Below are 16,130 nucleotides of genomic sequence, written 5' to 3'. Positions count from 1 at the left end.
AAGGAAAAGGAAAAAATAAAAAGGAAAAAAGGAAAAGAAAAAAGAGACATTATTATTATAATCGTTCCATTTTCATAAACATTGTGGGGGCTTCCCCAACCTCCCCCTATCCCGATTTCCATTTTCAATTCTCATTTAACAGATTTCTTATTATTATTCCCATTCTAATTGCCAATTTTTAACCTTATATTATATAAACTATCCCATTTTTAAATCCTCTTACCACATTCTAAATTTAATATTTCCAAATCCTATCATAATTTCATCTAATCAATCTTACTTTTCTTCCCCTACCTGATTTTTATCTTCCAAAGAAAGAACCTCCATATTTTTTAAATCCTTTTTAACATTCCCAATTTTAATTTTTTTTTTATTATCATGAATTTCCCCCTCCCTCCCCCAATCTCGGCCATTCCCTTCCAGTCCAGAGTCAACAGTCCAGGTTTCAGTCTTTTTTATCCATCCTAAATAACAGAATATTCAATCCTCCTTCATCCCACCCCCTTCCTGACCTGCTTCAGAATCCAAACTCCTCTGTCCCCCCCCCCCCAATATTCTCCTCTTCTTTGCTCTCTGTTTTTCTTGTGGGTTTTCTGTCCCTCCAGTAATTTTTGCTTTTTCCCCTCCATCAGAGAGGTATTCCAAATCTCATGCTAGTCTTCATCCACTTGTAATCCCTGTAATCCATCTTCATTTTCTTCACTTTCAATTGTACCATGGCTCAGTTCGTGTGTCTTTTTGTCATCTTGAGCCCTTTCTTTGGACAAGTCCTCTTTCTGTAGATCTTGCGCCTTTTCTTTGGGCAAATCCTCTTCTTTGAGCAAGTCCCCTTTCTGTGAATCTTGATTTATTTCTGCCAGTTGTTGCTGAGTCTTATACATCCCAATTCTGATTTCCCACAAGAGTCTTATCACTTTGTCCTTGAACGCAGGTGCATAGTCTTTTGTTGACATTTTTCTAGCTTACCAAGGGCAGAGTGAGACTTGAGAACCAGGAGGTGGTTGCAAATTGCAACTATTCCAAGTAACCCGAACTGGAAACTGTATATCCATTCCATATCTTGTAACATCCATTTTAAAGTTGTTTCAAACAGTCAAACTAAGAGTCTTTAAGAATCAGTTCCTTACTTTCATCCATCATCACATTCAGCTCACTGTCCTGGCCGGGCTGCCGATTTCAGGACAGGGAGAAGCTCTCCCTTCTTCAATTAACTCTAATTGCAGGGATTCTCTCAACAATAAAACAATTCTCCCCCTTTGCCCTGCCTCTGGGGGAGATTCTTTAAAATGTTCTTTGGAGAAGTTCAAATGATATACTTCTTAACACCGGCACGGGTCTCCTCTTTTTCTTAACTGCTTCTTAAATCAATCAGTGGGAGGAGATGGCTTCTGTTTTTCGCTCTCTCTCCCATTTATCGAATTATAATCCAATATGATAAAATTTTCAAACTTTACTCATGGAGTCCAGCTTTCCGAATCAGAGACTTTGGAAGAATCTGCCGCTCACCACCACCGGCTCGAAGCTTCACTTCGCTAGGGTAACACTGACGTTCAAGATGGCCCCCGTGACTGCAACCCTTCTCGCTCCGGGGCTCTTATTAGAGCTCGCCAGAGAGTCAGGGAATCGCCAAAAATGGGGCGCCGCTGAACACTTCGTTCCCAGAACGCTCTATTTGGGACTCTTTGGGGACGCTGCGGCACTTTCACAGCCCTCCCCCCCCCCAGCAAAGCCGGGCTGTCTCGGAGCTCGAGACAAACCCCGCCGGATGGCTCGGGCGACAGACCGGAAGCCCGATAACAATCCCTTTTAAAAGCACCTAGGCTAGCAGCCATTGTCATCACAAGCAATTATTGTGAATGCCCTCAGTTTAAACTGAGCTGTGATTCCTACATTGCAGGGGGTTGGGCTAGATGGCCCTTGGGGCCCCTTCCAACTCTGCAATTCTATGCGCTGCAAGAAAAGGGGCTTCCCTTTCTCTATTGCCCTGAACCGACTGATAGACTTGGCTGGCTGGACTCCTGCATCCGAGTGTTTTATGCTAACACCTCCACTTCGCTGTCATAAAACTCCCTCCTAGTTTTCCAGGGGCACAAACTCTCCTCTTTTTCTTCCCCACCCATTTTCTTCAGAACGGGAAGTGGTGGTTAACATGTTGAACAGCTTGTCTCGGAAGCAGCTTCCATCCATACAGCACCGTTACACCATCCCAGGAAGGATGCCATACCAAGGCTACTACAGCCCCTGCACGGGACGCCATTACTGCTTGCGAGGAATGGACTACTACGTCGATGGAGCGCCCACCAACGAGCGACAGATCAGCCAGCTAGTTGAGAAGATTGTAAGGTTCGGAGGGTTTTTGCAGACCACACCCCAACCCCTCCCCCTCAGGGCTCTTGGGGGGGGCTCGGAAGGGGGGGGCATAGAAAAGACTCCACCATGAGCTCCTCATTGGAACATACAGGTGAAACTCGGAAAATTAGAATATCGTCGAAAAGTGCATTTATTTCAGTAATGCAACTTTTTATTTTTCTTTCAATTTTTACAAAGGCTTTCTTTTGGAAATTCCACAGTAATAAAACAAATAGTTACAATAATACAAAAATAAACATCGCTATTACATTTCATTAATTACATTCCATTTATAATTGACCCACCTAATGACAAATAATTACAATTACAACAAATAAAGGCTTGACATATCTTGCTTTGCATGTCATGCATCTATCTCATATATTGGTTTCACCTTTTACGTTGCATTACTGAAATAAATGCACTTTTCGACAATATTCTAATTTCCCGAGTCTCACCTGTATGCACAGGGCACACCCTGCAGTGTGTCCTCAGTATGGGGTGGGTTTTAATAGGGAGGAGAGGATAAATTAATTGTGATTCATCCCTCCAGGTGCCCATGTTTGTGTTGAACAGATAGAACATCAGCTGACCGCTTGCATTTAAATGCGAGGCTGAGTTGAAAGTCCCTTCCTTAGCAGCAAATTAAAGGCATGTGAATTAGGCTGCAAAGCCTTCTTTTGAACAAGTCCAGCTGCGGAGCAAGCTGGTTCCCCCTTTTCTTGCCCCGCTTGGCAAAGAATCAGACAGCAGGCTGAGAAGTAAGTTTAAAATAGGGTTTACTTACTCATAGTCATACGCTGGTTGTCAGCAACTGCAGCAGTAAAAACTATGCAGGTAAAATACTTACATTTACAAAAGGAATAGCCTGAGGCACGTGTGTGAGCTGGAGCAGTTAGACAAATGTCTGCTCCGAGTACTGGACGAAGAGAGGGAGGGAGGGGAACAGGAAATACTTTTATGTTCCTTTCCCCTCCTGTCCTGAGGAGGAAAGGACATCACACAAAGCCCTCTCTACCAATTACATGTCTGTGGCTTGAGTCTTCCTATCAGCAATACAGCTCTGTTGCCTTAACTCCTTCTCATGCTAACTGGCAAGAATATGCATTGTTAGATTTGACTGCTAGTCTCCCACAAACCCCTTCTCAGGCAAATATAGTAATTGCATGCACAGTTTTATTAAAGCACCTGGAGTCCCATCTTGACTCAAAGGTTTTCAAAACTGTCCCTTGGTCGAGGTTTGGTGAAGATGCCAGTGGTCATCTCTTTGGCAATAGGCCAATTAATTAATTAATTAATTAATTATTATTTATACCCCACCCATCTGGCTGGGTTTCCCCAGCCACTCTGGGCGGCTTCCAACAGAAGAATAAAATAATCGATTAAAGAGTAAAAACTTCTCTAAACAGGGCTGCCTTCAGATGTCTTCTAAAAGTCAGATAGTTGTTTATTTCCTTGACATCTGATGGGAGGGCGTTCTACAGGGCGGGTGCTACTACCGAGAAAGCCCTCTGCCTGGTTCCCTGCAACTTGGCTTCTCGCAATGAGGGAACCGCCAGAAGGCCCTCGGCGCTGGACCTCAGTGTCCGGGCAGAACAATGGGGGTGGAGACGCTCCTTAAACTAGGCCATCGCACAGGCAGCAGTACTCCCCCCCCCCCCCGATGTGCTTGGTTCTTGTGTGGAACTTCTCACTCTGCAATACCATAGGACAGCTCTGCTTGTCTTTCATATGTCAAATAGGTTTCTCCCACGCCAGCCAGGCCAGCTCTCTGCATGCTCAGTTGCAGCTACATACTCTGACTTTCTGGAAGAGAAAGCTACACATCCTTGTTTATAACTGCCGTAAGAAATTGGACCATTTCCAAACATAAAGACATATCCACCTGGTTCCCTTGTAATCTTTAGTGCCTCCAGCCCAGTCAGCAACCGTGCAGCCTAATAGTTCCAGATTGCTGTCTGCCGGCAGCTTTACATTTACACTTCATGTTGTTTAGTCGTGTCCGACTCTTCGCGACCCCATGGACCATAGCACGCCAGGCACTCCTGTCTTGCACTGCCTCCCGCAGTTTGGTCAAACTCATGTTCGTAGCTTTGAGAACACTGTCCAACCATCTCATCCTCTGTCGTCCCCTTCTCCTAGTGCCCTCAATCTTTCCCAACATCAGGGTCTTTCCCAGGGAGTCTTCTCTTCTCGTGAGGTGGCCAAAGTATTGGAGCCTCAGCTTCAGGACCTGTCCTTCCAGTGAGCACTCAGGGCTGATTTCCTTAAGAATGGATAGGTTTGATCTTCTTGCAGTCCATGGGACTCTCAAGAGTCTCCTCCAGCACCATAATTCAAAAGCATCAATTCTTCGGTGACCAGCCTTCTTTATGGTCCAGCTCTCACTTCCATACATCACTATTGGGAAAACCATAGCTTTAACTATACGGACCTTTGTTGGCAAGGCGATGTCTCTGCTTTTTAAGATGCTGTCTAGGTTTGTCATTGCTTTTCTCCCAAGAAGCAGGCGTCTTTTAATTTCGTGACTGCTGTCACCATCTGCAGTGATCAAGGAGCCCAGAAAGTAAAATCTCTCACTGCCTCCATTTCTTCCCCTTCTATTTGCCAGGAGTTGCTGGGACCAGTGGCCATGATCTTGGTTTTTTTGATGTTGAGCTTCAGACCATATTTTGCGCTCTCCTCTTTCACCCTCATTAAAAGGTTCTTTAATTCCTCCTCACTTTCTGCCATCAAGGTTGTATCATCTGCATATCTGAGGTTGTTGATATTTCTTCCGGCAATCTTAATTCCGGCTTGGGATTCATCTAGTCCAGCCTTTCGCATGATGAATTCTGCATATAAGTTAGATAAGCAGGGAGACAATATACAACCTTGTCGTACTCCTTACAGTTCATACTCCTCTTTTTATGAGGACCCAGTCCATTGCAGTGGGAGCACTCCCTTTGCTGCTTAGAATTCCCCCTGCATTTGCAATGTCTGGTCTCATTGTCTGGTAAGGTACAAATGTTTCCCTATTGTTGACCTGCATTGGTTGCGGTCAGGCAAGAGCTTAGATTCATGTTCTGTCTCCAGGAAATCAATGGTCATTGGTGTGGCTACTGGGTTGGCTTATCGCAGCTTCAGGCTGTCTAGCAGTTCAGCAACTTTCCTCCTTTGGCTTAGAATATAAGATCCATCCTTCTAAATTTCAATTCTGACACCCCGATAGCGGGAGCCACTTCCTAGTTCTTTCACCTCCACTTCTTTGCCTAAGTGTCTTAAGTGGCCAGCAGCTTAGGAGGGAGGGAGGGAGGGGTAAATTAGCCATGATTGTTAATTAACCATGATTGTTAAGTGGAACCTCCATGTGCAAAAGCAGTGTACCTCTACTGGGAACCAAAAGCAACACACACACACCCAACACCTTAGGAAATGGTCATCAACTTTGCCCCCTGGCTGTGAGAAGCTGCTGACCACTCGGGCACAGAACACTGGGCTGGTTGGGTCTTGGTCTGATCCTGCAATGCAGCTCTTCCCTAGTGTCCTGCTTCCCCCCCTCCCAAGTTCTTGCCCATGGCTCTGGCTCTGGCTCTGACCCACCTGCCCCCCGCTGAGATGCCAGCCAAGGTCTCCTGCCGCCCTTTAATGGCAACCTCTCTCTCTTCCCCCCACTGCTCTTCCAGGAATTTCCCGTACTACGACCACCACCACGAAATGACACTCTGTGCACGAATGCCCAGCCTGCCGCCTGGTTTCCCGTATATGAACCTTAGGTAAGGAATCCAAACAGGTTTGGCGAGGGGAAGGAGCTGGGGTGGGGAGACGTGGTTGCTCACAAGCGATGTGTGTTGCCTGGGGACCTTTCCTGAGGACCAACCCTGGGAAACAGATTTCCCCCAAGGACAGCTTGGCTGCCAGCAAACCAGCTTCCTCTCTAGCAGGCAGCCAGAGGCGGGTTCTGGATAATAAGAACATAAGAAGCGCCTGTTGGATCAGGCCAAGGGAGACTGGGTTAAGCCCAGGGGCGTAGCTAGTTCCTCTGGTACCCTGTGCAGTGGGGGGGTTACCCGCCCATGGGGCGGAGTGACCCACCCACGGGGCCAGCTGCCACTGCAAACCTCGTACAGACCCCAAATTGATTGATGTGTCTGTGATCTGCTGGGTGGGGATCGCCAATTGGCGCGCCGGCAATCTGCTTGGGGGCCGATCTTGTCACCCTCCTTAGGCATGACACCCGGGGCGGGACAACCCTCCACCCCCCATATCCCTACGCCAGTGGTTAAGCCATCAGCCTTGGTTGACTGGAGCAACAGAAACACAGGTGCCACCTTCCGCAGGGGGATTGGCCCAATCCTGCCTTGGTGCAGCAGGAGAAATGAGGCTGTCAGACAAGGGAGGTTTCAAAAGTCACACAGTGGACCTGTGGGTGATTTCAACACTGGCTCTCTAGTGTTGGCCTCCGTCTTGCTCGGAGTCCGCCTCCAGGGGCGAAGTCAAACCGCTGCATCAGCAGCACTAAAGTGACATCCTTGGGGTGTGGACTTGGGCAGTGTGTATGGATAGGCACGGTGCTAGGGCTTTTTGCGCCCTAAGCAAAACACCTTCTGGCGCCCCCCGGACGCATGCGTCATGACGCACGCACGCACACCGCTGATGCCCCTGCGTCCCCTCCATTGGTAGGAGGAGCGCAGGCCAAGGGGGGAGCTCAGCGCCCTCCCACCTGTGGAGGGGACGCTTTGAGCTCCTCAGCGGCGGCAGTGAGTGAGTGGTGGCGGTGGCAGCAGCGCCCATAGCTGAAGGCTTCAGCTGCGGGCGCTGCCGCCGCTTGCTCACTACAGCCGCTGGGGAGCTCACAGCGTCCCCTCCGTGGGCGGGAGGGCGCTGAGCTCTCCTTTTGGCTCCTTGCTCCTCCCGCCTGTGGAGGGGACGCTGGGGGCTCCTCGGCGAGTGGGCGGGCAGTGGTGGCGGCAGCGCCCATAGCTGAAGGCTTTGCCTGCAGGCGCTTGCCACCACTACCGCCACCGCTCGCTCGCTCGCTGGAGCTCTTGGCGTCCCCTCCATAGGCGGGAGGAGTGCGAGCGCGCGCCTTAGGAGGGTGGCGGTGGCGTTGGGGTTTTGCGGGGCAGGCTCGGCAGCGCCCCCTCCATTTTCGCGCCCTAGGCAATGGCCTAGTCCGCCTAAATGGACGCACCGGGCCTGTGTATGGAGGTCCTGGGCTGCCCAGACAACAGGATCCCCCCCCCTCACCTTTGCTGATGAGCGCTTGAGAGCCTTCGGCTGCCCTCACCTGGCTTAGCCAGCCAGTCGAAGCTGTTCCCAGGAAATGGGCGCTGTTTTGCGCTGACAGCTTCTAGGAGCCACAGGTAAGAGCTGAGCGCAGGGTGGGGACCAAAGGTGGACAAACTATCCTGGAAGTAGCACAACGTGTGTCCCCCACCACATACACCCCTGTAAAAGGTATACCTGGAGAATATCAGAAGATAAGAAGATACTGCAGGGACTGACTAAGCCAGGCATCCCCAAACTGCGGCCCTCCAGATGTTTTGGCCTACAACTCCCATGATCCCTAGTTAACAGGACCAGTGGTCAGGGATCATGGGAATTGTAGTCCAAAACATCTGGAGGGCTGAAGTTTGGGGGTGCCTGGACTAAGCCATCCTTCTGCAGCCTAGTGCTTTCCAGATGTTTTGCTCCCCCCAGCTGGCTGTGGCTGATGGGAATCATAATCTGAAACATCTGGAGGGCACCAGGTTGGCAAAGGCTGCCGTAGTGATTGCATCTGTGCGTCTTGTGTCTTGGAAATGAGGTGGATTTCTCTGTTTGCCAGGCAGTTGGAGGCTACCTCTCTCTGCTGGTAAAAATAAAGTCTGTCCCCCCCCCCCCCGAAATCCCTACACGGAGGGCATTTAATTGGGAGCTCCACCATGAAGGCAATAGGGAGGGAGTATGAACAATTTGACAAGTATGTGTTGACCAGGCATGTCTCTCAATACCTGGGGGGAAATATATACCGTATTGGCCCGAATATGAGCTGCACTTTTTTTCCCCAAATTCCAACCGTGAAAAGTTAAAAGTGCAGCTTAAATTCGCGACCTTACAAAAATTGGCTTTTACGATATCGCTGCTGAAATAGACATATGGTAAAACGGAACTAAAAAATGTTTTTTTGCCAATTTGTGAGCTTGAGACTGTTCATTGGCCATTTACGGGTGTGAGTGGCTGTGGAATTGAAGCAATTGAATAGCGATTTTCAATTTTAGCAATTGTACGGTAACCTTTGCGGGCTTGCAAGATCAAAGGCTTAAATTGGCTCCGAGTAACAATATAGGGACCCAGGTGGCGCTGTGGTTAAACCACTGAGCCTAGGGCTTGCTGATCAGAAGGTCGGCGGTTCGAATCCCTGTGACGGGGTGAGCTCCCGTTGCTTGGTCCCAGCTCCTGCCAACCTAGCAGTTCGAAAGCACATCAAAATGCAAGTAGATAAATAGGAACCGCTACAGCGGGAAGGTAAACGGCGTTTCCATGTGCTGCTCTGGTTTGCCAGAAGCGGCTTTGTCATGCTGGCCACATGACCTGGAAGCTATACGCCGGCTCCCTCGGCCAATAATGCGAGATGAGCGCGCAACCCCAGAGTCGGTCACGACTGGACCTAATGGTCAGGGGTCCCTTTACCTTTACCTTTAACAATTCTACCAACCGCAGCAATTTTCAGCCTGTAACCCAATTTTAAGGGAGTGGCTTATATTCGGGTATTGTCTTTTGTCATCCCCCCCCCCGAATTTTAAATGTGCGGCTTATTTGTGGGTGTGGCTTATATTTGGGCCAATATGGCATATATCCACCTTTCCTTTTCCCTCCAGGGCCATTGGGGTGTTTTCGTGGTTCCAGATAAAACACCCATCTGGATATAGCAGAACCACAACAACAGTCAGGTGGGGGGCAAAGGGGAACAGCAACCAAATCTCAGCCCCAGGCCTTGGACATTTCCACGTTCTGGGGTCCTGCGATGTTGCAGCACTCACCGAAGAAGCCAAATTAGGATAAAGGCCTTAATTAGGATAAAGATTGGTTCTAAAGTTCACAGGATGCATAGATGGCTTGTTTACTGAAGGCATTTCTAACCTGCCCTTTAAGCATAATACAGGCCAGCAACAAAAGTTAAAAATTAAAAAGAAAAGAGCAGGGAGAAGAAGACTAGAGCCTGTTGCTCACATTGCCATCCTGACACTTTAACCCCGTTTAACCAAAGAAGTTTCTCAGGGCAGCTTACAGAAATAACCAGTGCTAAAGCAATCCCTCTCCTCCAACTCATACTCTAAAAGGACATGACACAAAAGGGAAAAGGGAAGTGAAGGAAGATGCAAGCATGTATCTTGTGGGTCTCCACCCTAAGTTTTTCCTTGGTTGCACTCACAAAGGCATAGCACACAAGGAAAAGTGTAGAGGAGGGAAGATATAGCTTGTGGAGGCCCACCTTAAGCTTTTTCCCGGTTGCACTCATAATGTTCCTGCTTCTGAGAGGCCCTTCTTATTATCCATCCTCTGCCCTCTGACTTCCCCATAGCAGTCAGTTTGCCTTCCATGTCTTGCAGAGGTTTAAGTGGGATGGTCACAATTGTGGCGTAAATTCTGAGCTTGAGTTGGCAGTTTTGAGTGTACGTCTGATTTCAGTATTTGGATTTCCAAAAGTGTAGCGGTAAAATAACAAACCTCCAGGGGCGTGGAAATGTAGAGTATCAAGCAGGTGATGTCATAGCTTTGCAAAAGCTGAGCTGGTCCAGGTGTGAGCAATTGCCTGGTTGGGGAAAGTCTGCTTAACAGCTCCCCGCCCCAATGCCTCCTTGAATTTAGTGATGGAAGTAAAAATGAATGTGCCAAAAGAAACACATTCAAACTGCGCTTGAGAGGAATGCAGATTCCACCCCCACAGATGCAAATCAGCCCTACTTATAGAAAAAGGGAGTGTCTCATGCAAAATTGCTCCATTTGTGTGCTGACACCGGTCTGGAATCCTGTGCCAGAAGGAGAGGGGAACAGCCTGGAAGAGCCAGGAAGGAAGGAAGGAAGGAAGGAAGGAAGGAAGGAAGGAAGGAAGGAAGGAAGGAAGGAAGGAAGGAAGGAAGGAAGGAAGGAAGGAAAAGGAACACGGAAAAGTGGTCCTTCGGAAATGAGTCATAAGCGTAATTTGCTCTTTAGGTTGTTTTTACTATCTCAGCCAGCATCAAGGAAATAATGTTGAAGACAATGCAGAAATAGTACTTAACCTCAGTTAAACTTTCATATATACATAAAAAACACACTTCACCAATGTGTTGGTGCAAGGGAGAGAGAGGCAGCTATATGGGCTGTTGTGGTGGACATGCCCAAAGGTAGTAAATTTTGACAAACCTAGACAGCATCTTAAGAAGCAGAGACATCACTTTGCCGACAAAGGTCCATATAGTTAAAGCTATGGTTTTCCCAGTAGTGATGTATGGAAGTGAGAGCTGGACCATAAAGAAGGCTGATCGCCGAAGAATTGATGCTTTTGAATTATGGTACTGGAGGAGACTCTTGAGAGTGCCATGGACTGCAAGAAGATCAAACCTATCCATTCTGAAGGAAATCAGCCCTGAGTGCTCACTGGAAGGACAGATCCTGAAGCTGAGGCTCCAATACTTTGGCCACCTCATGAGAAGAGAAGAATCCTTGGAAAAGACCTTGATGTTGGGAAAGATGGAGGGCACAAGGAGAAGGGGATGACAGAGGACGAGATGGTTGGACAGTGTTCTCGAAGCTACCAACATGAGTTTGACCAAACTGCGGGAGGCAGTGGAAGACAGGAGTGCCTGGCGTGCTATGGTCCATGGGGTCACGAAGAGTCGGACACGACTAAACGACTAAACACCAACAAGTAAATTTTGGGCAAGCGTTTAATGATATAAGTAAAATTACACATTTAAAAGGTGCAAACTTGAATGCTTGGTACAAGAGAGCATGCTTGGCGTATTGGCCTTATGGAAAAATGGGCTCACAAATCAGGACTGGCAAGAGGAACATAGCACAAATATACCTTTGCGGGAGAAGGAGGGCTCTTCATTTCGTTTCCAAAAAAATCTCCAGAAAACCAAAGACCAGTTTCAAAGGTTTATACTAACTTGTGACTCATTTAATGTGTGTTATAGAGGCTTACTGTTGTAAGTTGTGGTGCGCATATGGGAATACAGGTTTTCATAATGAATTTTTTGTGCGTCTCCAGGGAAGTAAAGTTTTTAAAAAGTTATAAGTGTGCATCACAATCATCTAAGTACAATGGAGACCGCTTGGGAGGCCCCCTACTGAAATAGTGTGTGAGAGAAATATGTCTGCATATTTCCTGCATTGCAGGGGGTTGGACTAGATGACCCGTGGGGTCCCTTCTCTCCAATTCTATGATTCTACATGTTGTGAGTGTGCATGTGGCCTGTAGGTGAACTGTATAGTGTTGTGTGTCTCATATGTGGCCCATGGAGTTGTGTCTGACCAGCAATGGGACCCGGAGGTCAAAAAGACACACACACTGCAGGCAATTGCAGCCTGCAAATCAAAGTCATATTCTGCTCCGTTTAAAATCTTTTTTCTTTCTCTCTCCCTGCCAGGTGGGATACAAGCCATTTTAAGAAGGCTGGAGGGGCACAGAGGGACAGCTTTATCATTCATCCTGAATTTGTTTCGGAGTCCTTCCCCCATCCACCGTGTTGGTAGTAGAGAGTTGAGACAGGCTGCCATTAAAATTGCCGCTGGTGACTAATTGCGCCTCTGTCCCTTCCTTGGGCTCACAGTGGGAATTCCTCCTTTCACTGCAGTGACCAAATCACCGGCCGGAACCAAAGTGTGGCTATTTTGGCCCGGGGAGGACAGCATCATCTTCCTCTCCACTCCACAAAAGGAGAGATTTTAACCTGGCTCAGAATCCATTACCGCCCTGGGGGGAGATCTGTGTGCAGCTAGATGGCTCTTGTGTAACCCCAGCAGCCAGTTTCAAAAGCCGTAAACGTCTTGTACAAACGTAACAATGGAAGAAGAGGTTGCTGAGTCAGCGCAATGACCCATCTAGTCCAGCATCCTGTTCTTACGGCAGCCAATCAGATTCCTGTGGGAATCCTGCAACCAGGATTTAAAGGAGATTCTGCTTCCAGGAAATGATCCATAATGAATTGGAAAAAAATATTTAAAACTACTTTCTCCAAAAAAAAAGGGGGGGGGGTCCTTTCTGTTGGGGATAATTCAGACTGAAATTCCCAGGTGTCAAAAAAAGGTTTTTTATGTATGCTACTACTGCGGCCCATGTTTTGTTAGCCCAAAAAATGGAAAACAAGCGAGGTCCCAACTAAAGAAGACTTAAGTTGACAGAATATGCACAGCTTGCAGACTTTACATATATAATAAGAGAACAAGAAGAACATACATTTAGAGAAGATTGGAAAACGTTGGTTGAATATATGGGAAATAAATGTGTACAGCTGAAAATGCTGGCAGCATTAAGGTGAATTTAACAGTGTAAAGTTTTGATGGATGCAGTAATGGAATACTGAATGGTATAGTTTTTGTAAAATATGCAGGGATTTATGATATGAACCATGGAAAGGGAAGAAGGGAAGTCATTGATATCTTAAGATGGAAAAATAAGTATTTTAAATTGTAAAACAGTAAATTTAATAAAAATTATATACAAAAAAATAAGAAGATTCTGCTTCCAACCCCCAAAGTTATGCATTGATGTGGTGTGATTCTTCCCCAAGCAGAAGCCTTTGCCAGATTGTTCTGTGCAATGTTGTTGTTTGAGTTCCATCATCAGCACCGCTTGGCTTCTGTCTGCATTGTTACCGGGGACAGCCAGGGCCTGACATACTATGAAACCCTAGTAGACCCAACGCAAACGCAAATCATTCTATGCCATGCATAGTATCATGCATGTATCGTGCACCATTTATCTAATTTTCATCAACTGCAATAATAATTTGAAAACTATAATCATAGAATCTTAAGAGTTGAAAGGGACCCAAGGGTCATCTAGTCCAACCCCCTGCAATGCAGGAATCTCAGCTAAAATGTTATTCGCGTTTTGACATGTGAGATAATCCAGTACAGCAATTTCATTCCAAATATGAGATGTCGTAGTTAATTTTTTTAAAAATAATGTTGTGATCTGTCATGGATAAACCCCATTGGAAAAGGTAACAGTGGTTCCCCAGGTCTCGCTGCTGATTGTGAAGGGGCCCCCATGGCAGTTCAAGCTTCAGGGGCCCCCAAATATAGGTCCGCCATTGGGGACACCATTCCCCCCCCCATGACTTGCCCCAAAGGGTTATGGGGACTATCTTTCCCCCTTGCAGTGCTACAATTCCCAGCACCTTTAACAAACTACAGGTCACAGGATTGTTTGGGAGAAGTCATATGCTTTAAATGTGCATTGGATGTGCTTTTAATGTACCATGTGGGTTTGCTCAGAGCATTACTTTTAGCTCAGAGTCAGGCCACTGGTACATCTAGCTCAATATTTGTGTTGACTGGGTTTCAGAAGCGGTCCAGCTCCGAGGGCCTTCTGGCGGTTCCCTCCCTGCGAGAAGTGAGGTTACAGGGAACCAGGCAGAGGGCCTTCTCGGTGGTGGCACCCATCCTATGGAACGTCTTCCCATCAGATGTCAAAGAAATAAACAACTACCTGATGTTTAGAAGGCATCTGAAAGCAGCCCTGTCTAGGGAAGCTTTTAATGACTGATGTTTTAATGTATTTTTAATCTTTTGTTGGAAGCCACCCAGAGTAAATTATTATTATACGGAGAGGCTGGGGACAAGATCCTGGAACCTTTTGCAGTATTGTTAGCTTGGACTCATCACAGATGAGAGCTTTTACTATCAGTTGAGGTCACCTAGTTTTCAGTCGAGACAATGCACACATTTTGTTGCAAGTCAAACGCTGAGATACTGAGTGATTCATACTTTTATAAGCCAGCCCTCCCTGGTTTATTGTGGGAGGAGTTTTGATACCTTCATTCGGTTCCATCAGATGAGACTGCGAGACAGTGACCTTTTCTATCCTCCTGCTCTGGAAGGTAGGACTCAAACCAATGGCTTCAATTCACAAGGAGCCATGGATGCTTTAGTTGAGATTCCTGCATTGCAGGGGGGTTGGACTAGATGACCCCTGGAGATCCCTTCCAACAGTATGATTCTAGGATAAGCCAGGTCAGTTTCCTAACTGCCTGGAGTAATGGGCCATCAGTAGGGGAACAAAAGAAATCAGAAGTTTATTTTATCCTCCTTCCTTTCATTCTTTATTTTATTTTTCTTTATTTTTTGTTGTATTTTTCTTTTTCATGTGTAGTGTTCGTGCATAAACTGTAATATGGCAAATTGTTGTGTAAATATGTGTTGAATGTTTAATAAAGATTTATTTGAAAATAAAAGAAAGGTTAAGGATAGCCAATGAGAGGTGGTTCTGTGCCAGAGGGCAAATGGGTGGGTGCAGTCCTCTAGCTTTGAGTGAGTTGGAAGACAAAATCAAAGTTTGGAATGTAAGAGGTGGTGGCGATGTGCACAATGTTTGCTTTCTGCTGGGATCAAAGGCTGAAGCTATAGGAGAAACAAGACCCTTTGGGGGGGGGGTAGTGCCGTGAAACCCCCCCCCCCAGGCTCAGTGCCAGATTTAGGGTCGTGTTGGAAGTTCTCTGCACAGGGTGCTAAGCTGAGGGGGTGCCAAATTCAGAAGATCCATCATTGAGAAGAGCCATTTGGCGATGCCTAATTTTGGGCCCGTTGTCTTTGTCCATGGAGTTTTCTTGGCAGGGATACTGGAGTGGCTTGCCAGTTCCTTCTCCAGGTGGATCACGTTTAGTCAAAACTCTCCACTATGACCTGTCCATCTTGGGTGGCCCTGCATGGCATAGCTCATAGCTTCTCTGAGTTATTCAAGCCCCTTCGCCACGACAAGGCATTGATCCATGACTTGTTCTGAAGCTACGAACATGAGTTTGACCAAACTGCGGGAGGCACAGTGCAAGACAGGAGTGCCTGGCGTGCTATGGTCCATGGGGTCACGAAGAGTCGGACACGACTAAATGACTAAACAACAACAACAACAATTTTGGGCCCACACTGTGCGTGGTATTATGAATGATGACTCAAGCAGATGATAGCAGGTTCCCCAAGGACATGCTCTGTCAAGCCCTAGGCCTGCCAGTAGACCAACTCTGCATGGCAAAGAGGTCTGCACATGTGACATGAAGGCTGGCAACATCATCCCCACCATGTGGGGATCCCTTGCGGACGAGCGCAGTGCCCGGCGACAGAAAGTCAGGTTGTGCATCCATAGCAGTGACCAGAGGAGGAATGACAGGGAGAAGATATGTCCTGGTGCACCTGCAGCAGCACAAACAGACGCCTTCCTCTGACCCAGCTGCAACAAAACATGTCTCTCCCTTATTGAGCTCTACAGCCACAGCAGGTGGCCAGGTGCTGTAACTCTCCGAAGGTTTGACTTTTCTCTTCCATGGTCCCCCACAGCAGACGGATGTCAACTCCACTCCTAGAGCCACCCTAGTCTCTGCTGGACATCATTTCCAAAAGGAAACGGGGACGCTGAGCCCCTGAATCCCCTGGACTCTCCCCCCCTCGGAGACCGGGATGGCTTGCAATGGGAGGGGATGGATCCATAGCTGCCAAGTTATCCCTTTTTTAAAGGGATTTTCCCTTATGCTGAATAGGCTTCCTCGCGAGAAAAGGGAAAACTTGGCAGCTATGGATGGATCTGCAAGAGCAATTCCGGAGCAGCAGCCGCT

The 16,130-nt window shown here is 47.4% G+C and overlaps 1 protein-coding gene across 2 annotated transcripts in view; it reads left to right on the top strand.

Annotated features, from left to right (window-relative positions):
• SPMIP6 (sperm microtubule inner protein 6) overlaps nucleotides 1-14,774 on the top strand; it is a 30,999-nt gene extending 16,225 nt beyond the window's left edge. The window contains exons 5-7 of one of the 2 annotated variants that reach the window (XM_088652617.1): nucleotides 2,130-2,338; nucleotides 6,015-6,104; nucleotides 11,949-14,774. In XM_088652617.1, the coding sequence (XP_088508743.1) occupies nucleotides 2,130-2,338; nucleotides 6,015-6,104 (299 nt within the window). In that variant the 3' untranslated portion in view covers nucleotides 11,949-14,774. Of the gene's footprint in view, nucleotides 1-2,129; nucleotides 2,344-6,014; nucleotides 6,105-11,948 lie in introns of both variants that reach the window. The other variant, XM_035100516.3, reaches the window with a different exon arrangement.
• The last annotated feature ends 1,356 nt before the right edge of the window (nucleotides 14,775-16,130 follow it).

The sequence above is a fragment of the Zootoca vivipara genome, chromosome 10 (genome assembly GCF_965207765.1).
Source record: "Zootoca vivipara chromosome 10, rZooViv2.hap1.1, whole genome shotgun sequence".
Taxonomy (NCBI): Eukaryota; Metazoa; Chordata; class Lepidosauria; order Squamata; family Lacertidae; genus Zootoca; species Zootoca vivipara.
This window is presented reverse-complemented; position numbering and strand designations above follow the sequence as displayed.